Source organism: Podarcis muralis, chromosome 5 (genome assembly GCF_964188315.1).
Source record: "Podarcis muralis chromosome 5, rPodMur119.hap1.1, whole genome shotgun sequence".
Lineage (NCBI taxonomy): Eukaryota > Metazoa > Chordata > Lepidosauria > Squamata > Lacertidae > Podarcis > Podarcis muralis.
In genome coordinates this window covers 100,172,148-100,193,481 of record NC_135659.1, presented here as the reverse complement: position 1 = coordinate 100,193,481, position 21,334 = coordinate 100,172,148, and the positions used below count along the sequence as shown (strand labels likewise).

The 21,334-nt window shown below is 49.3% G+C and overlaps 1 protein-coding gene across 1 annotated transcript in view; it reads left to right on the top strand.

The window, feature by feature from the left end:
* Positions 1-21,334, top strand: part of VSTM2L (V-set and transmembrane domain containing 2 like) — an 87,771-nt gene that overhangs the window by 56,164 nt on the left and 10,273 nt on the right. Inside the window, exons 2-3 of the mRNA XM_028735656.2 lie at positions 5,052-5,221; positions 13,220-13,270. Coding sequence (XP_028591489.2) covers positions 5,052-5,221; positions 13,220-13,270 — 221 coding nt within the window. The remainder of the gene's footprint in view (positions 1-5,051; positions 5,222-13,219; positions 13,271-21,334) is intronic.

Here is a 21,334-nt window from a genome sequence, read left to right as displayed (position 1 = left end):
AGGAAAAGCGCTGCACTGTGCAGGCAACGGCCTCAGACGCATCTGGCATTTGATCCGCACAACCAGTTTTATAGGGTGTTTGCTTTATGTGGTACAGATGCCGTGCGCTCGATGCTTGTGCATAACAATCAGCCTTGGAAGGGCATCAACACATGGCCGAGGTGGTGATGTGGGTTAAACTACAGAGCCTAGGACTTGCCGATCAGAAGGTTGGCGGTTCGAATCCCCGCAACAGGGTGAGCTCCCGTTGCTCGGTCCCTGCTCCTGCCAACCTAGCAGTTTGAAAGCACGTCAAAGTGCAAGTAGATAAAGAGGTACCGCTCCGGCGGGAAGGTAAACAACATTTCTATGCGCTGCTTTGGTTCGCCAGAAGCGGCTTAGTCATGCTGGCCACATGACCCGGAAGCTGTACACCGGCTCCCTCGGCCAGTAAAGCGAGATGAGCGCCGCAACCCCAGAGTCAGTCACGACTGGACCTAATGGTCAGGGGTCCCTTTACCTTTACCTTTACCTCCCGATTTGGCAAGCACGGTTGTGGCAGCGAGGTTAGGATAGATGGGAGCAGAGGAGGGCAGGACCCCCCCCCCAATCATCTATACAGACAACTCCTGTTGGGCTTTCAAGCTGCATGCACAGTCTTCTTAATATATCTAAAGGTAAAGGTAAAGGTACCCCTGCCCGTACGGGCCAGTCTTGACAGACTCTAGGGTTGTGCGCTCATCTCACTCTAGAGGCCGGGGGTCAGCGCTGTCCGCAGACACTTCTGGGTCACGTGGCCAGCGTGACAAGCTTCATCTGGCGAGCCAGCGCAGCACACGGAACGCCGTTTACCTTCCCGCTAGTAAGAGGTCCCTATTTATCTACTTGCACCCGGGGGTGCTTTCAAACTGCTAGGTTGGCAGGCGCTGGGACCGAGCGACGGGAGCACACCCCGCCGCGGGGATTCGAACCGCCGACCTTTTGATCAGCAAGTCCTAGGCACTGAGGCTTTAACCCACAGCGCCACCCGCGTCCCTCTCTTAATATATCTAGAGATACCTAAATATATCTACCGTAACTAAAAGCTCTTTTGCCTACCTGGAATTTTAATTCCTCCATCTGCCACCCGGAGGGGGTCTGGCAATCATTTTTTTAAAAAAATATATTTTTATTAGTTTTTACATGAAATTTCCAAAAAAAAAACCCCATACAACCTATTTTCTCATCTTATTCAGTGTTTTGGACTTCCATCAACCACATCTGAAGGTTTTTCAATCTTCATCACTTAATCTGCATTTCATTAATTACACTATTACTTTTAATAGTCCTTCACTGATAGCTCACTTCATACTTTTCTCTGCAATATTTCACATAGTCCTCCTTAGAAAACTTCTTGCAATCCTACTAGCGTAATCTGTTGATTACAATCGCTTTTCAAATAGTTCACATATTTACTCCAGTCCTCTGGGAATCTCTGATCCCGCAGGTTTCGAATGCTTCCTGTTAATTTATCGAATTCTGCATAGTCCATTAATTTCGGGGGTCTGGCAATCCTATTTCATATTTGAGTGGGGAGTGAATTGGGGGGGGGCAGCTGTCAATGTTCACTGATATCCAAACGCTTGACTTGGGAGTAAGGAGGTTCCAAGTCCTGTCTCGCTATGGCAGAAGAGGGAAGACGGCCAAGACACCAGGATTCCACCCCCCTTCCCCAGTCTCCGAGAGTCACACAATTCTTCTAAGTGTGATGATGAGGAATCCCTTGCTAGGGGCTCCAGTGACTAATCTCAATTAGGCTTCCTCCGCCCGTTCCGGAAAGGTTCCAGCGATGCAGAAGGAACTGAAGTGGAACCGACGTTGCTCCAGGAACAGAGATGGCAGATTATCTATGATTAATCCCGATCTCCCCTTTTTAGTATTCCGCTTCTGGCCTGTCGCGTTATCCCTCAGACGGATGTGCGGAAGGAGGCGGAGGGGGAATCCTAGTGCGCGAGGTGGGGGTTGGGTGGGGTTGGTGCAGGGAACTCCGCACATCTCCCAACAGCTGCGAGGGCTGATTCTGCAAGCCCAGTGCACACAGCCGGAGCCTGGCTTTGATGTGCATCCTTTGTGCAGTATTGCAGAGCAGGGATTTCTGCACTCGGGGACAGTTCAGGTGCTTTTAGACAGTCTTGTGGGAGCCATCCTGAAGAACAGAAGAAGGGGCTGCTGGATCAGACCAATGGCCCATCTGATCCAGCATCCTGTTCTCACAGTGGCTGACCAGTTGCCTCTGGGAAACCAGAAAGCAGGATCCGAGCACAAGAGCAGCCCTCTTGCCTCCTAAGCTTTCTGCATCCTTCTGCAACCTTCTGCAACACGCTCCCAGAAGGTCTGTGTGCGAGTGATGCAGCATGTGAGTGGGACATCTGATGGGAGGGTGTTCCACAAGTCGGGTGCCACCACCAAGAAGGCCCTCTGCCTGGTTCCCTGTAACCTCACTTTTCGCAGTGAGGGAACCGCCAGAAGGCCCTCGGAGCTGGACCTCAATGTCCGAGCTCAATGATGGGGGTGAAGACACTCCTTCAGGGATACTGGGCCGAGGCCGTTTAGGGCTTTAAAGGTCAGCACCAACACTATTATGCTCAGGATATATGGTTTTATATATGACAGGCATATCCAACTCCCAAGAGACTGTGATCAACTCCCAGTATAAAAGACTGGCAGTGATTTACCCGTTGTCATTGGAGGGAGTCGGAGCGTGCGTGGGGTGGATTGCCCAGAGTTGTTGAGCTTTTGGGGGAGCAGATTGCGCAGTTTTTTAGCCTTTTCCCTGTAACTTTTTGTACATGATAAGGATCCCGCAATCTACCAGGATCAGCCAGGGATCTACCGGTAGATCACGATCCACTGGTTGGATGTCCCTGATATACGACATGAGCGTAAGATGGAGGGGCTCAGGGCATTGACATCCTAGGAGATCTTGCTTCTCCAGCACAGAACAAGGAGATCTCTGGGTCTCCAGCTTCCAGCGTCCTCCAGCTCAGCTCTCACACAACACTGTGGCTCTTCTTCTCCTACCTACGAGAGCCAGTGTGGTGTAGTGGTTCAGAGCGGTGGACTCGTAATCTGGGGAACCGGGTTCGCGTCTCCGCTCCTCCACATGCAGCTGCTGGGTGACCTTGGGCCAGTCACACTTCTCTGAAGTCTCTCAGCCCCACTCACCTCACAGAGTGTTTGTTGGGGGGGAGGAAGGGAAAGGAGAATGTTAGCCGCTTTGAGACTCCTTCGGGTAGTGAGAAAGCGGGGTATCAAATCCAAACTCTTCTTCTTCTTCTTCTTCTTCTTCTTCTTCTTCTTCTTCTTCTTCTTCTTCTTCTTCTTCTTCTTCTTCTTCTTCTCCTACCTAGCAGCAGGGTGATGGGGGTGGAGGGGAAGTGCCCTCATTAATGTTGAAGGCCCCATCCCTTAGTTTTGGCACCTGCAACCTGGCTCGTTCTTTTGGGATGCTGAAGAGGACACTTAAGTGGCCAGCTACGGCCATTGCCTTGACATGCTTGTCTGACTAGTTCAGCAATATAATCTTCTGTTAGTATCTTCTATTAGATCCTAACCCTTGCTGGGTCCAGGACCCCAGGAAGTGGAAGGGACTCAGGGCATCATCCAGCCCTGACCCTGTTAACAGAGAAATCTGAGGGCTCCCTTGGACAAAAAAACAAGGACACCAGCCAGGAATACCAGAGCAAAACAGCAGCCAGTAGGCTTGGTCTTGATTGAAGACAGTTGCAACAGGACTCCCACCTGCCACCAGGTGGAACAAGATGGAAGCCCCCAACAAAAGAGAACCCAAACTTTTATCAGCCACTAATCCCCATGTTACATGCCCCAAAACAACATCACGGTTACATCATGAAAGGGGAGGTCTAGTGGAAGTAATCTGAGCATCCTGGACCCTGCCCCATGGTTCTCCTTGCCCTCCACCAAACACCCATCAAGTGGAACAAAAAAAATATTTACATTTCCCTGTTTCCCAGCCAAGTTCATCACACCCTTTTGTCTTCATCTGGGTTTGTTCTTTCTGGAATGGCTACCTGTCTGGCACTCAGGTATCAGGATGCCAGGGATTATCACTCAGGCAGAAGGGCTGCTGAGCAGCTGAGCTCACATGTCTATATGAATTTCTGAAGTTTTCCCAGTGAGCCAGTACATAGATAGATTTGTCAGTGAATTCTTACATTTGGTATCATCCGGCAAAGGCCCTTTGAATAGATAGGAAGAAGCTGTGATGAAGTGTTTTGTGGGGACAAATCACAAAAGCGATTGTGCTGATTTTGGTGGTGGGCTGCAGGTGCGTGATATCTGCTGGAGGGGCAACCCCCCCCCCAACTTATACATGAATTCCTGCCTCCCCAAACCCACCGCATCCTGTCTGTATGCTTGTGCTATCCAGAGCTGGAGGGAAATGTGCTTGGCTCTCGGAGCCAGACGTGGAAGCCAGCGCTGCCTGCTGCGTGCAGGATTGCTGCGGCCAATCTTTCTGCATCTCCCCATCGCAGCAGCAATGCACCGAAGATGATTTCCCCAACAATAAATGGCTTGTCTGTGTTATTTAGTCAAGAGCAATTGCCATCTTAATTGCATATTCTCAAGATAACACCTGTATTGAGTTACTGTAGTATTTATTTTAATTGGCTAATTGATTAATCATTTGAAAGGAGATAGCTAATTAGCTAAAGGGCCGTTAATGGGCTGACAGCTCTGATTTTTAATTGTTGGAGAAATGTTTAAAAAAAGGGAAGGAGAGGAAAGAAGCACCCTCCCCCCTTGAAATCTAAACCTCCCCATGTGCCAAAGAATTGTGATAAATCCAAGGCTTTGTTTCTGGCAGAAGCCAGCCAGCCAGCCTGGCTTTCACGGGGTTACCAAGCGACCCAAAAAGTATGCTGGTTTGAGGAGCGCAAAGGCCGACATGGAGAAAAGCGTTGCATCCTCCTTGCGCCCCTTGCGCCTGTGCATCAACCTGCTGTGAAATGCAGAGCTCCAGACTCCTGAGGGTGACCTGCCTTGCTTGTGGCTCTTTGTCTCCCCCGCAGCGTTTTTCACAGAGACCCCCCACGACATGACCGCCCGGGCTGGTGAGGACGTGGAGATGGCGTGCTCCTTCCGTGGCAGCGGCTCCCCTTCGTACTCGCTCGAGATCCAGTGGTGGTACGTGCGCACTCACAAAGACTGGACGGACAAGCAGAACTGGGCCTCCAACCAGGTATGGCAGACCCACTCCTTCCCCCCACCTGCCCTGCCTCTACCTCCACCTTTCCATTTTTTTGCAAAGAGCTCAGTGCAGCTACATCTCCATTGCAGACACCCTCTCTGCAAGAATCCACTCCGAGAAAAGATTCCTGGTCAGGAACAACGCCCCCCCCCCCAAGCCTCCTCTGGGGATCCTTTTGGTGCTATGAAGAGCAGGTCTAGAGAAGGGTCTAATATTCATTCATTCATGCATGCGTTCTGTGAGGAATGTGTGTGGTTGCTCACCAAGATAACAACCAGGACTCCGACCTGTCTTTTACAGGTTTTATTGAGTGCAAAACCTATGTACAGTGCATAAGTCCAAAATCCATGTCTGCTTCAATCACTAGCAGATTCCGGAAGTGGTTTCTTCCGGTTCGCCCTCCAGCACAAAAGCCCAGGAAAAACCCCTCTCCGCCTCTTTTCCTTACGCTTAATTCCCTGGCGAAAACTCTGGATGACGGAAGAGGCATTTCCAACTCCTTGAGAGTGGTGTCGTGGCTCATCTCAGCCTGAGTGAGCCTCTGCCTTCTTCATCCGTTGCTCCTGAGGGCTCACCTTCACCAGACTCTGACGAGGTGCAGCTGCTCAACAAAGGGGGAGGCTCTCTGTACATTCCTGCCTCTCCCCCCCCCCATGGCAGCCCCCTGACGCATTCATTTATTTATGCATTCATTTATTTATTACATTTATATCCCACTTTTTTCTCCGAGGAGCTCACGGTGGCCTCTAAGGTTCTGTCATTCCACTTTTAATCCCCACAACAGCCCTGTGAGGTAGGATAGGCTGAGCGGCTGTGACTGGCACCCAAGGTCCACCCAGCGAGCCTCGTGGCCAAGGGGCAATTTGAACCCTCCAAAGGCCTAGTCCGACACTCTGACCCCCTGGACCACACTGGCTCTAATAGGGTGTGCAAGATTTATAATTATTATTAATTGTTATTATCGCTATCTGGAGATTATAGTTTTCATTATAAAAGCTCAAATTCGTTTTGTCTCTCGTTTGTTTAAACTCCATTCATTTCATTACCGAAATTGCTCCCATCGCTGCTTTGACGTCGCTCTCTAGACGTCTCAAAATAATATTATAAATACTGTCTGAAGCCCCTAACAATAAATCTGACTACTTGGATGTTCTGCTGTCACAAATCTTTCTGAGGGTGGCGGGGGGGGACAGTGGCTTGAGGCCCCCTTCCAACTCTATGATTCTGCAAAACCGTCTCTTCCAAAGGCGAAAGAGATCCCTTGCCCAGGGCAGAGCAAGTTGCCCGAGGCCAGTGGCCTCCCTGCCTTCTGGCACCCGATACCATCAGGGGGTGTATCACACGCGCCCCAGCTCTGCCACCACCATGTTCTCAGCTGCTCCTGGTTCTTCTCCTCCGTATCCTCCCTTCCATCTCCCGCTCCCGCCTTTCTCTCCCGTGCTATCAGACTCAGCAAACATCTGTCTCTTCCTTTCCCTCTCGCTGCTCACACAGAGATAAGGGCCAGACAATGGCGAGGGCCTCCCGCCGTGGTAATGGGGCTTGGTGATGATTTTGTGCTTGGTGCAACTCGGCTGCTGCCTGTGCTCCTCCCATCAGCCGATGGCCCTGAGGGGTGACAGGAGGAAGGAGAGCTGGGGAGAGGGAGAGGACGCTCCAAGCTTGAGCCCCATTGCCCCAGAGTGACTTTGGGGGTGCACATGAGAAGACAGGGTTGCACCCCAGTCGAGCCGTGCGAGATTCCACAGGTTCTAGGCGCATTCACCCAGTGCCTGTGTTTCCCTTTCCAAATAAGGCACACCAGAGACTGTGGTGTCTTTCGGATAGATCGGTATTAGCACATTTGTACAACTTAAGCCTCTCCTGCCCACCTAGCAGTTCGAAAGCACATCAAAGTGCAAGTAGATCAATAGGTACCACTCCGGTGGGAAGGTAAACGGTGTTTCCGTGCGCTGCTCTAGTTCGCCAGAAGTGGCTCAGTCATGCTGGCCACATGACCCGGAAGCTGTACACTGGCTCCCTCGGCCAATAAAGCAAGATGAGCGCTGCAACCCCAGAGTCGAACATGACTGGCGAACTAGAGCAGTGCCCGGAAACGCTGTTTCTCTTCCCACCAGAGTGGTACCTATTGATCTACTAGCACTTTGACCTGCTTTCGAACTGCTAGGTTGTGGCAGGAGCAGGGACCGAGCAACGGGAGCTCACCCTGTGGTGAGGATTCGAACCGCTGACCTTCTGATCAGCAAGTCCTAGGCTCTGTGGTTTTACCCACAGCTCCACCCGCATCCCATGATGTGAATATAGTCATCTTCAAATATATGAAGAACTTTAAACCAGGAAGAATTATTTGACAGTGAAACGGACTCTTTTGGAAGGTAGTGGACTCACCTTCATTGAAAGTGTTTAAACAGAAGCTGGATGGCCACCTGTCAGGGATTCTCTAGCAGTGATCACTGCATTGGAGAAATGATTTTCTGAATGCTGATCTCTGTTTCTCTTTCCACACCCCACCCTCGTTTGCCAGGGCCACCCGAGGGAGCCCCGCTCTCCCTGCTGACGTACGGAGTGCAATGCATTGATCAGTGCAGTTGTGCTCCTCCAGGCCTGGCTGTGGGTGCAGAAAGCTTTTATTATCTCCCCTTTGACCGCATAAGGCGCATGCACATTGTTTCGTGCTTCAGTTATCAGAATATGTTCCGTTAGTTTTAATTCTCACCTTTTTTAAAATGCAATTTTAATCTACGGAGCATGCATAATGGAACCATCTCCTTCACACAGATACCCAGGAAGCCTCCTGCCAGAGCCAAGAACTAATTGGCTGAAGGTTTAATTTCCCTGTTCTTTCTCCCAAGGACCTGCAGGCCTGCAGGGCTGGAATGTGGGTGGTGGGGGTGGGCTTCTCCTGCAGACGATTCTCACTGCCCTCACCAAATGACAGTCCCCAGATTCTTTGAGGAAAGTTACTGGAATGAAACCGGGTTGTTGTTTTTAAAGGCAACCTATTTTAAATGCAGAGAAGAGTCACAGAATTGTAGAGTTGGAAGGAAATCTCAGCTCAAGCATCCATGAGACATGGCCCTCCAACCTCCGCTTAAAAACCTCCAAGGAAGGAGAGTCCACAACTTCCCGAGGGAGAGTGTCCCACTGTCCAGCAGCTCTTACGGTCAGAAAGTTTAGTCAGAATCTCCTTTCTTATAACTTGAAGCCATTGGTTCGAGTCCTCCCCTCCAGAGAAGGAGAAACCAACTATGTGGTGAAGGCACCAGGCGAGACTCCCTGGGGAGAACATCCCACAAACAGGGAGCCACCGCAGAAAAGGCCCCGTTCTCATGTTGCCGCCCTCCAGACCTCTCACGGCCTCTGGCCCTCAGAAGATGACGTATCCGTTTATAGGGGGAGAGGCAGCCACTGAGTCATTGTGCTCCAGATCCTGTTTGCTCAAGTGTGAATGGAGAAGCCAAGCCTGTTGCTCACGCCGGCTCTTTCTCCTAAAGGACCTTTCACCCAACATAAGAGCGTAAGAAGGGATCCAGCCAGTGGCTCCATTCAGTCCAGCATCTTTCTCTATGGATTCATGGGAGAAATCCTGTCTCGTCTTCATTCCGCACATGCACCTTCTCTCCCCAATAAGAGCATAAGATGAGCCTGCTGGATCAGGCCGATGGCCCTTCTAGTCACAGAATCGTAGAGTTGGAAGGGACCCCCCAGGGTCATCCAGTCCAGCCCCTTGCAATGCAGGAATCTCAGCTCAAGCATCCCTGACAGATGCCCACCCAACCTCTGCTTAGAAACCTCCAAGGAAGGAGTGTCCGCCACCTCCTGGGGGGGGGGTCTGTTCCACTGCCACACAGCTCTTACTGCCAGAAAGTTTCTCCAGGTGTTTAGTTGAAATCTCCTTTCTTATAACTTGAAGCCACTGGTTTGAGTCCTACCCAGAGCAAGAGAAAACAAGGTTGTTCCCTCTTCCATGCGGCAGCCCTTCAAATGCTGAAAGATGGCTATCATGTCACCTCTCAGTCTTCTCTTCTCCAAGATGTTGTTGCTGTTTAGTCATTTAGTCATGTCCGCCTCTTCATGACCCCCTGGACCAGAGCGCGCCAGGCACTCCTGTCTTCCACTGCCTCCCGCAGTTTGGTCAAACTCATGCTGGTAGCTTCGAGAACACTGTCCCACCATCTCGTCCTCTGTGGTCCCCTTCTCCTTGTGCCCTCCATCTTTCCCAACATCAGGGTCTTTTCCAGGGAGTCTTCTCTTCTCATGAGGTGGCCAAAGTCTTGGAGCCTCAGCTTCAGGATCTGTCCTTCCAGTGAGCGCTCAGGGCTGATTTCCTTCAGGATGGAGAGGTTGGATCTTCTTGCAGTCCATGGGACTCTCAAGAGTCTCCTCCAGCACCATAATTCAAAAGCATCAATTCTTCGGCGATCAGCCTTCTTTATGGCCCAGCTTTCACTTCCATACATCACTACTGGGAAAACCATACCTTTTACTATATGGACTTTTGTTGGCAAAGTGATTTTAAAAATGTACCCAGCTCACCCCATAAAAGGCTGCCTGGTCAGGCGACAAACTCTGCAGCAATCCCCAACTGCCTCAACCGTTCCTCACAAGGCTTGGTTTCCAGATCCTTGATCATCCTGGTCACCCTCCTCTGCACACCTCCCAGCTTGTCAATATCCTCCTTAAATTGAGGCCCCCACAACTGGGCACGGAACTCTAAGTGGAGTCTGACCGAGGCAGAATAGATTGGTGTCTGTACCAAATGCAGAGAGCTCAGCTCACTGCTAATAGTAGTCGGAACAAAATAAAAAAATTCCTTCCAGTAGCACCTTAGAGACCAACTAAGTTTATTATTGGTATGAGCTTTCATGTGCATGCATACTTTTTCAGATTCAGAGTGTATCTGAAGAAGTTTGCATGCACACAAAAGCTCATAACAATAACAAACTTAGTTGGTCTCTAAGGTGCTACTGGAAGGAATTTTTTTATGTTGTTTCGACTACGGCAGACCGACACGGCTACCTACCTGCTAAGATTAGCTGCCTCCGTATGCACTGCATTGATGAAAGGTGAGATTCAGGGCACTTTTGTGTCTAGAAGCAGAGCAAATGCATGCAAAATAAGCAAGGATATAGGGATCTTAATGTGCAAATTTTATTCCATTTTTCTGGGCTATGAATCTGATTTCTCTGAGCATGGAGGGCTTGTACAGCCCTGCTAACAGAACATGCTATACCTACTTTTGCAAACTGGCTGGAGGGGAGGAGGAGGGCAGCTGGGCTATCCTGCCTCCTTCCAGTCCCAGGGACGAGGTGCCAGGTGGGGGTCAAGCCAGTGCATCAAAATACTTGCCTTGCAAATACATTCCCCCACGAAAGCAATCTCATCCCAAGACCACGTCTTCGTCTTGGTTTGCTCAATACCTTTATTGATTTTTAAAGTAAATGTTAAATAAGAGAACAAACACAGTTCCTTAAGAATATAAGGACAAGAAATGTCCACATATCATTTCATTTTAGCGAGTTCTAAATATTTGCTGCCGGGCGTCTTGCAGATCTTCTTCCTTTTAAATTCCGTTATTTGAAAGAACAGAGATTTGAATGACCCTCAATTACACAATGCAAATCAACGGGGAATAATGCTCTTCCCTCTGATGGATACTGTTGGAGGGGGATTTCCAGCCGGTGGCAGAGGACAGAGTGACTCCAGGAGACATAGGTGTAAAAACCCAAACTAAAACGAAGACTTTATTACTAAGCAAATAAACACAAACTCTGGTGGATGTTATTCCTGCAGGCAGGCAACAAAACTCAGCTTTTTTCCTTTATAGCAACGGTCACCTGCAGCCAATTAATCCCAGAAACTTCTTAAAGGTATACACACATGTTTCTGTGCCGAATGTCCTCTAACAGATACGTCATCCACCAGTGGCTTCAGACCTCTTTTTGCCCAGGCTTTTCCTGACCCAGAAGACCCAACAGGGGGTTGGAATAGATGACCCCTGGGGGTCCCTCCCAGTTCTACAATTCCATGATTTGACCCTGTTTCATATGTTTGAATGCCGTGGGTTTTTGTTTTATGCGCTCTTTATACTTGTGGCCTATTGATTTTAGGCTGCATATTTGTTCAAATGGATGTTTTTACACTCTAGATAGTGTATGCTGCTTAGAATTTTATTTTTAAAAAACAAAAAAGCCATTGAGCTGTTAAATAATTAAAATGAATGCCCCTCTCCAATTCTTGACCCAATTTGTGGCTGTGGAGTCAGCCCACCAGACCTTGCCACCCTATCCACTGGGCATGACTGCCCAACAAAGCAGAACGTTGGAAGATTCATGACAGGCAAAAGCACGGTGTTAAACTGTGGAACTCCCTGCCCCAGGAGGCAGTGAGAGCCACCAACCTGGATGGCTTTCAAAGAGGATTGGAAAGATTCAGGGAAGAGGAGAGGGATATCAGGGGCTGATAGCCAGGATGGCTCTGCTCTGTCTCCACAGCTGGAGGCAGCAGGGCTTCTGAATCCTAGTTGCTGGAAACCCCAGGAGAGGAGAGATGTTCTAGTGCTCAAGTCCTGCTTGCTGGGTTCCCATTGAGGCATCTGGTCAGCCACTGTGAGCATAGGATGCTGGATTCAATGGACCACTGGGCTCATCCAGCAGGCTCTTTGTGTTGCAAGGATCACTAAGTTGATATCTATGAAATGTGTTGGGCTGTGCAATATTAAGTTTGTTGTGTTGGTTTTTTTTGTGTATATAATTTTTATTAATATTCTGTTTTACAATTTAAAATATTCATTTTGCATCCTTAAAATATCAATGACTTCCCTTTTTTTAATATTAAAAATCCCTGCATTTTTAACAAAAACCAAACCATTCAGTGGGACGCAGGTGGCGCTGTGGGTTAAACCACAGAGCCTAGGGCTTGCTGATCAGAAGGTAGGCGGTTCGAAACCCCACGACGGGGTGAGCTCCCGTTCCTCGGTCCCTGCTCCTGCCAACCTAGCAGTTCAAAAGCACGTCAAAGTGCAAAGTGCAAGTAGATAAATAGGTACCGCTCCGGCGGGAAGGTAAACGGCGTTTCCGTGCGCTGCTCTGTTTTGCCAGAAGCGGCTTAGTCCTGCTAGCCACATGACCCAGAAGCTGTACACCGGCTCCCTCGGCCAATAAAGTGAGATGAGCGCCGCAACCCCAGAGTCGTCCACAACTGGACCTAATGGTCAGGGGTCCCTTTACCTTTAAACCATTCAGTATTCCATTATTGCATCCATCAAAACTTACATATTTACACCATTGAATTTATCTTAATGCTGCCAATGTTTTCAAGTGTACACAATTATTCCCCACATATTCAATAAACATCTTCCAATCTTCTTTAAACGTGTGTTCTTTTTGTTCTCTTATTCTATATGTTAAGTCTGCAAGCTGTGCATATTCCGTCAACTTAAGTTGCCGTTCTTCTTCGTTTGGGACGTCACTTGTTGTCCATTTTGGGGATAACGAAACGCAGCCAAAATTGTAGCGTACATAAATAGCTTTTTCTGACACCTGGGAATTTCAGTCTGAATTATCCTCAGCAGAAAGGACTCTGGGTTTTTTGGGGGGAAAGCGCTTTTAAACACGCAATATTAAGTATTGAGGCAGTGAACTGGGGCTGCGCAAATTATTTGAGTTACCTCTGGGAAAGCACACGATCCCATGCACCTTGCTCTGTCCTGCCAGCTGCCTCTTCTGGACCACTTCTTTTCCTTGATTCTGCTTTCATGCTTTGGGTTTCTTCTCTTTAAATATATTCCCCCCCCCCCTAATTCATTCCCCATCTCCCTCCCAGCCCAGTTTTGCCTTTGAAGACTGCATTAAAGGCCAAGGTGTGAATTATTTTGATGGGCTTTCTGTGGCCCCCCTCCTTCCCCCCCTTTTTGTACCAGGCTGAACTAATGGGTTCTTCTTTCTCCTTCTCCTCTCTCCCTCCCTCTTTCCCTTCCATTCCCGACAGCTAAAAGCATCTCCACAGGAAGAGCCCGGGAAGGAGGCGACAAAAATAAGCGTGAGTTTTTCCGATAATGACTTCTCGGGAAGGCTTTAAATCAAGGGCACGGCAGCGGCAGCTTTTCCCTTGTGATGTGGGGAGCGCCCGGGGTTTTTCAGCAAAAATAAAATGTGATGAAATGCAGAGCTAAGGACTTGGGAAGTTCTGAGAGAGTCCTTTGCCCTGGCTGCCCGTTTGCCAGGGAAGGAAGCGGCATCAAGAACGCAGGAAGAAGCAGCCTTGCATTGCTCCATCCACCTCAATATTGTCTACACTGACTGCCAGCAGCTCTAGAGGGTTCCAGGCAGAAGTCTCTCCCAGCCCCACCAGGCGATGTCAGCAGGGACTGAACCCAGGGCGTTCTGCATGCAGAGCAGCTGCTCTGCCACTGAGCAGGGGCACATTCCGCCAAAGCAGGCACCCTCAAGGCAGCCATTGCCAACCTGACGCCCTCCAGATGTTTGGGACTAAGACTTCTGAAATATACTCGGAGTCCAGAGTTTATTTCCTGCTCTTTATTCAGCTCATAGTGGTGAGGAGGAATGGAAGTTCCCCCAGAATGTCTGCTTTATATACATTATTTACACAAAGGGCCCCACGTGATTGGCTAATTCCGGGATTCTCCTGTAGGCCAATCAGGTTGTGGATTCACTTTCACCTGGAGCTGGATTGGGTGGCTCCTGTGGACCAATCAGACTGCTGCATTCTGGATCCTATTTTTTCTAGGACCAATCAGACTGCTGCATTCTGGATCCTATTGTTCTAGGACCAATCAGACTGCTGCATTCTGAATCCTATTGTTCTAGGACCAATCAGACTGCTGCATTCTGGATCCTATTGTTCAAGGACCAATCAGACTGCTGCATTCTGGGTCCTATTGTTCTTGGACCAATCAGACTGCTGCATTCTGAATCCTATTATTCTAGGGCCGATCATACTGCTACATTCTGGATCCTATTGTTCTTGGGCCAATCAGACTGCTGCATTCTGAATCTTATTGTTCTAGGGCCAATCATACTGCTACAATCTGAATCCTATTGTTCTAGGACCAATCAGACTGCTGCATTCTGAATCCTATTTTTTTCTAGGACCAATCAGACTGCTGCATTCTGAATCCTATTGTTCTAGGACCAATCAGACTGCTGCATTCTGAATCCTATTGTTCTAGGACCAATCAGACTGCTGCATTTTGGATCCTATTCAACTCAGTACATAACAACTTCCATCAGCCCCAACATCTTGCAGCTGGAAGGAACTGCCATCCAAAGCATCTGCAGGGCACCAGGTTGGCAAAGTCTGCTTTGAGAAGCTGGGACCAGACAAAGAGTCTTCTGCTGAATCTGCCTAGCCAGGCGCTGCTTCCTCTGACTGCCAGGGGCTCCCCAGGATTTCCCAGAAATGCGAGTACTAACAGGTGTCTTTGGAGGAAGGGGCCCTAGGACTTGGGGGGCTGGCAAGGAGGCAGCTGTGGCAGCAAGAGGGAGCCCCACCGTGAGCCTGGCCAAAACCCAAAAGGGTCTCTGCTCCATTTATATCGCCGTGCGGCTTCTGGAACTAGGAAAAATATACCGTATTTTTTGCTCTATAAGACTCACTTTTTCCCTCCTAAAAAGTAAGGGGAAATGTGTGTGCGTCTTATGGTGCAAATGCAGACCGCACAGCTATCCCAGAAGCCAGAACAGTGAGAGGGATTGCTGCTTTCACTGCTCAGCGATCCCTCTTGCTGTTCTGGCTTCTGAGATTCAGAATATTTTTTTTCTTGTTTTCCTCCTCCAAAAACTAGGTGCGTCTTGTGGTCTGGTACATCTTATAGAGCAAAAAATACAGTACATTCTTATTTTTTCCAGGTCCCTTTATCCGTTTTGATCCCACAAGGCAATTTGCCTCTGAGCAACTTGCGCTCCCTATGGTGACTTTCCACCCTTTCCACCCTCTGGTCATTTGCATTCTTTGTTGGGGTTGCAGAATGGTATCCCAGAAGCAGGGCTGACAAGGTGGGGTGACCATCTCAGACGGCAGGGTCCCCCCAGACAGCAGACCCCAATGCTGATCTAATGCTTATTACCCCTAAATTGATTTCTGAAGCTCCCGTTGTTCGGTCCCAGCGCCTGCCAACCTAGCAGTTCGAAAGCACTCCCGGGTGCAAGTAGATAAATAGAGACCGCTTACTAGCGGGAAGGTAAACGGCATTTCCATGTGCGGCTCTGGCTCGCCAGAGCAGCGATGTCACGCTGGCCACGTGACCCGGAAGTGTCTCCGGACAGCGCTGGCCCCCGGCCTCTTGAGTGAGATGGGCGCACAACCCTAGAGTCTGTCAAGACTGGCCCGTACGGGCAGGGGTACCTTTACCTTTTTATTCCGCTTTGGTCAGACCTCAACTGGAATACTGTGTCCAGTTCTGAGTGGGCACCACAATTTAAGAAGGATATTGACAAGCTGGAAGGTGTGCAGAGGAGGGCGACCGAGATGATAAAGGGTGTGGAAACCAAGCCTGATGAGGAACGGTTGAAGGATCTGGGTATGTTTAGCCTAGAAAAGAGGAAACTGAGAGGAGATATGAGAGCCACCTTCAAATATCTCAAGGGATGTCACATGGAAGATGGAGCAAGCTTGTTCTCTCCTGAACTGGAGGGTAGGACTCGAACCCATGGCTTCATGTTACAAGAAAGGGGATTCCAATTTAAACACCAGGAAGAACTTTATGATATGAAGAGCTGTTCAGCATTGGAACTGCCTTCCATGGAAGGTAGTGAATTCTCCTTTCATGGAGGTTTTAAAGCAAGGGTCAGGTGGCCACCTGTCTGGGATACTTTACTGGAAATCCCTGCATTGTGGTTGGTGTGGGGGGTTTTTTTGGAATTTTTTTTATTAAGAATTTCAACATGACAAATTATCAAAAATACATCATCTTCATTTCCCCCTCCCCATTTTTCCCTCCTCCTCCCCCAAAAAGGAAAAAAAAAACCCTCCCACCCCCAGACTTCCCTCAGCTCCTCTCTCTAGTTTTTCAGCATTTGTTATTCTCTGCATGTCCCAGAATTGTAAAGATCCTTAATTTATCTATCTAAATATCACCAATAAAAAGTTTGTGTATGTTTATTCAAAAACCTGCCAAGGAGACCAGTTCATTTTGTTGTTTCTTTAAGTACTTTGTGAAGGGTTCCCATTCGTCTTTAAAGTCAAAGTCGTCCTTGTCATGTAATTTATGTGTCAGTTTTGCCAAGGAGATCCCTGCATTGCAGGGGGTTGGACTAGATGACCCTTGGGATCCCTCCACTGAGAATGCACTGATCATTCCAGAGGGGCCCTGGGAAGCCCCTCCCCTTTTGGATCGATTGGCACTTGCTCCCCCCACCCCCAGCGCTGTGACTCACATTATTTCCAACCACATTATTTCCAAGACAGTGGCTGGCGCTGTGGGTTAAACCACTGAGCCTTGGGCTTGCCGATCAGAAGGTCGGCGGTTCGAATCTCCGCGACAGGGGGAGCTCCCGTTGCTCGGTCCCTGCTCCTGCCAACCTAGCAGTTCGAAAGCCCAAAGCGCAAGTAGATAAATAGGTACCGCTCCAGCGGGAAAGTAAACGGCATTTCTGTGCGCTGCTCTGGTTCACCAGAAGCGGCCTAGTCATGCTGGCCACATGACCCGGAAGCTGTACGCCGGCTCCCTCGGCCAATAAAGCGAGATGAGCACTGCAACCCCAGAGTCGGCCAGGACTGGACCTAATGGTCAGGGGTCCCCTTTACCTTTTAAAGACAGCAGCTGGCCATGGAGGCGTCTCAAGGCAGCTGGAGAAGTGTCCGTTTGCAACCGCGTGAAGGATGGTGCCTGAGAACTGCTGTGGGCATTTTAAATTTCCTGGCGGGTCTTATCCAAGGCCCTGCTGGATCCACAACTATTTTTTACCTCCTGTGGCCAGCTGATAAATTATAGCCAAGTCCTCTGCCAGAGGAAGGACGGCATGAGAAATAAATTGCTGGGGCCAAGGTCTTCTGCTTTTCCTTTGACTTCCATTTACGCTGATAGATGTAGCTGTCTCTGGCGAGGTAGCCCACAGTAAAACTCTCTCTGAGAGGGGCTCCCTCTTCCTGGCTCAGCTTCCCGGCCTGTTTTCCCATCTCCTGCCCGGATGCCTGTTGTTCCAAGTGTCATAGAATCATAGAACTAGTTAGACGAGACCCCACAAGGCCATCTAGTCCAACCCCCTGCAATGCAAGGGTCGCAGCTAAGGAATCCCTGAGGGATGCTTAAAAAACATGCAAGGAAGGAGAGCCCACCACCTTCTGAAATAAACTTTGAGTCTGAAGCCACTGGCTGTTATTTTTAGGACTGGGAGACCAGCACAAAACTTTCATATACACCACAGGTTCCAGGGTTGCTCTGCATTTTGGTGTGGTTTGAAATACATGGCATATAGAGTTGCCAAATATCCTGTTGCGATGAAAAAGGGTTAAGCTCCAAAAGTGAAAGGGGTGGAAGGAACACAAGGAGAGGTATACAAAGGCGAGCGGCAGGTCAGATTTAGGATTGCCGGACTACACAAAGAGCATCCTGATCAAATTTGCAGATGACACCAAACTGGGAGGGGTGGCTAACACCCCAGAGGACAGGATCACACTTCCAAACGACCTTGACAGATTAGAGAACTGGGCCAAAACAAGCAAGATGAACTTTAACAGGGAGAAATGTAAAGTATTGCACTTGGGCAAAAAAAAATGAGAGGCACAAATACAAGATGGGTGACACCTGGCTTGAGAGCAGTACATGTGAAAAGGATCTAGGAGTCTTGGTTGACCACAAACTTGACATGAGCCAACAGTGTGACGCGGCAGCTAAAAAAGCCAATGCAATTCTGGGCTGCATCAATAGGAGTATAGCATCTAGATCAAGGGAAGTAATAGTGCCACTGTATTCTGCTCTGGTCAGACCTCACCTGGAGTACTGTGTCCAGTTCTGGGCACCACAGTTCAAGAAGGACACTGACAAACTGGAACGTGTCCAGAGGAGGGCAACCAAAATGGTCCAAGGCCTGGAAACGATGCCTTATGAGGAACGGCTAAGGGAGCTGGGCATGTTTAGCCTGGAGAAGAGGAGGTTAAGGGGTGATATGATAGCCATGTTCAAATATATAAAAGGATGTCATATAGAGGAGGGAGAAAGGTTGTTTACTGCTGCTCCAGAGAAGCGGACACGGAGCAATGGATCCAAACTACAAGAAAGAAGATTCCACCTAAACATTAGGAAGAACTTCCTGACAGTAAGAGCTGTTCGACAGTGGAATTTGCTGCCAAGGAGTGTGGTGGAGTCTCCTTCTTTGGAGGTCTTTACGCAGAGGCTTGACAACCATATGTCAGGAGTGCTCTGATGGTGTTTCTTGCTTGGCAGGGGGTTGGACTCGATGGCCCTTGTGGTCTCTTCCAACTCTATGATTCTATGATTCTATGATCCCATTTCAATACAAAAACCCATCTTTGAACTGTCAGAGAGTTCAAAGGACTTTCTTGTCATTCAAATCCTCTGGGGGAGCAGACAACAAGCTTGCTCCATCTTCCCTTCCCCATATCACCTCTCTGTCTCCTCTTTTCCAGGCTAAACCTGCCCAACTCCTTCAACCGTTCCTCATCAGGCTTGGTTTCCAGGCCCTTGGATCATCTTGGTCACCCTCCTTTGCACACCTTCCAGCTTGTCAAACTTCCACCTTCTTAAACTGAGGTGCCCAGAACTGGACAAAGGACTCCAGTGGGGTCTGACCAATGCAGAATAGATAATATTTTTCTACTGAGATGCCCATTTGCTTGATAATTTTGGCCCAGCCACTGAGAGGCTTCTGGTTGGCTGGATGTGATGTGCCCTCTCTGGCCTGATCCAGCTGTTTGGGGACTCTTCTGACATTCCCCAGCCACTTCATCTTCCCACGACACACTTGCCACCGAGGCCGCAGTGCGAAGCGGCTGCCTCTCATCCCTGGAAACATCTCCTTCGATTTCTGCCAGCGTCTAAAGAACAAGTTGACGCTAAGGAGGTAATAATCTAATTTGCTGAGCAGATTAGAATTCCAAAACCCCATTTAGGCTCACGTGAAGGGAATGAGGAGATATGCTAATTAGTTAAATAAAACAAATCTCCGCAGCCCCTCATGTCTCTGCCCGACCTACCCCCAGTGCCTTGGCCTCCCTGTCTCTTGCCATTCCCATTCCAATTCAGGGAAGGGGGGTTAGGTTTGCAGGAGTCGCTTCGTCAATTATCTTCCAGCTCATTATAGCAGAGGGTTTTGCCCATGCTAAAAACGGAATAATATTTAAAAAGCATTTATTCTAATTGCAGCTCCTCTGACATTGTCTCATTTTAATCATTCTCGGCAGGCATCAGTCCCCTCGATGGGGGGGGGGGGAGGGATACACCGATATTGCCTTCAGAGCCAGCCAGCCTCAGTTGCAGGGTGCGATGCTTCTGGATCCCAGCTGCTGGAGACCGCAGGAGGAGGGAAGGACCTGGTGCTCAGATCCTGTTCGCTAGTTTCCCCACAGGCATCTGATTGGCCATTGTGAGAAGAGGATGTTCAACCAGGTGGGCCTCCTTTGGCCTGATCCTGCTGCTGCTGCTGCTGCTGCTGCTGCTGCTGCTGCTGCTGCTGCTGCTGCAGGGATCTTCTTTGTTGTTGTTTAGTCATTTAGTCGTGTCCGCCTCTTCGTGACCCCTGGACCAGAGCACACCAGGCCCTCCTGTCTTCCACTGCCTCCCGCATGCTGGTAGCTTCGAGAACACTGTCCCACCATCTTGTCCTCCGTCGTCCCCTTCTCCTTGTGCCCTCCATCTTTCCCAACATCAGGGTCTTTTCCAGGGAGTCCTCTCTTCTCCTGAGGTGGCCAAAGTCTTGGAGCCTCAGCTTCAGGATCTGTCCTTCCAGTGAGCACTCAGGGCTGATGTCCTTCAGAATGGAGAGGTTTCATCTTCCTGCAGTCCATGGGACTCTCCAGAGTCTCCTCCAGCACCAGAATTCAAAAGCATCAATTCTTCGGCGATCAGCCTTCTTTACGGTCCAGCTCTCACTTCCATACATCACTACTGGGAAAACCATAGCTTTAACTATACGGACCTTTGTCGGCAAGGTGATGTCTCTACTTTTTAAGATGCTGTCTAGGTTTGTCATTGCTTTTCTCCCAAGAAGCAGGCATCAGGGAACTTCTTAGTTTCTTATTATTCCTCGATGGAGCCTCCATGGACAGATCCAGTCTACCTTAGAACAAGAACAAGAGTGGGAGAAGGCTGTTGCTCTCACCTTCTGCTTGGGGGCTTCCCTTGGGGGTGGGCATCTGGTTGGCCACTGTGAGAACAGGACTCGATGGGCCACTGGCCTGATCCAGCAGCCAGCTCTTCCTATGCTTTTAGGACAGCACAGGACGTGGGGCCCTGGGCCCCTTCCAACACACATTGAGGGGGTCGAGGTGTCTTCGGCCCCCTAGAGTTGGTGTGCTTGATTCTGGGAGTCACGGCACTTTCCCAAACTCCTGGGCTCTTTTAAAAGTTAGAGGAGTCTGAGTGAGCAGCTGTGGAGAGACGTGTGCCCACATGTCTAAATGCCAACCGTGTAATCATCAATGTTCCCCCTTCTTGGATTCAGATTCAGAAATGCCTTACTAGACCCAGGGGAGTGAGACACAGCACCTTCTTGGAGATAAGTAACCCATAAATTCTTGCCAAGGGTGAAATTAACTTTTGTGCCAATTGTGCTGGAAAAGACTCTGACGTCCCCCAAGACCCATTTCTGAGCACCATCCTGTTTAAGAGGGACTCGGGAACATAGATTTTTGTCGGTCTGAAGAGGACCGGAAGCTGTAAAAGGAGATGAAGGAGGTGCTTTGAGAGACACGAGGGGAATTTATTTAAACCAGTCTTTTAATGATGCCTCCATTTCAGAAAGACTTACGATCCGCCTGCCAGGCCCATCTCCCGCTTAAAGGGGCTCAGAAGGCAAACAGCCATTAAAGTAATTTGGGAGACGTTGCAGGACTCTTGATGCATCCATGCAAAAGCACATATTCCGGAGAAATGACAGGGAACCATGGCAAGCTGCCGCTGAAGAG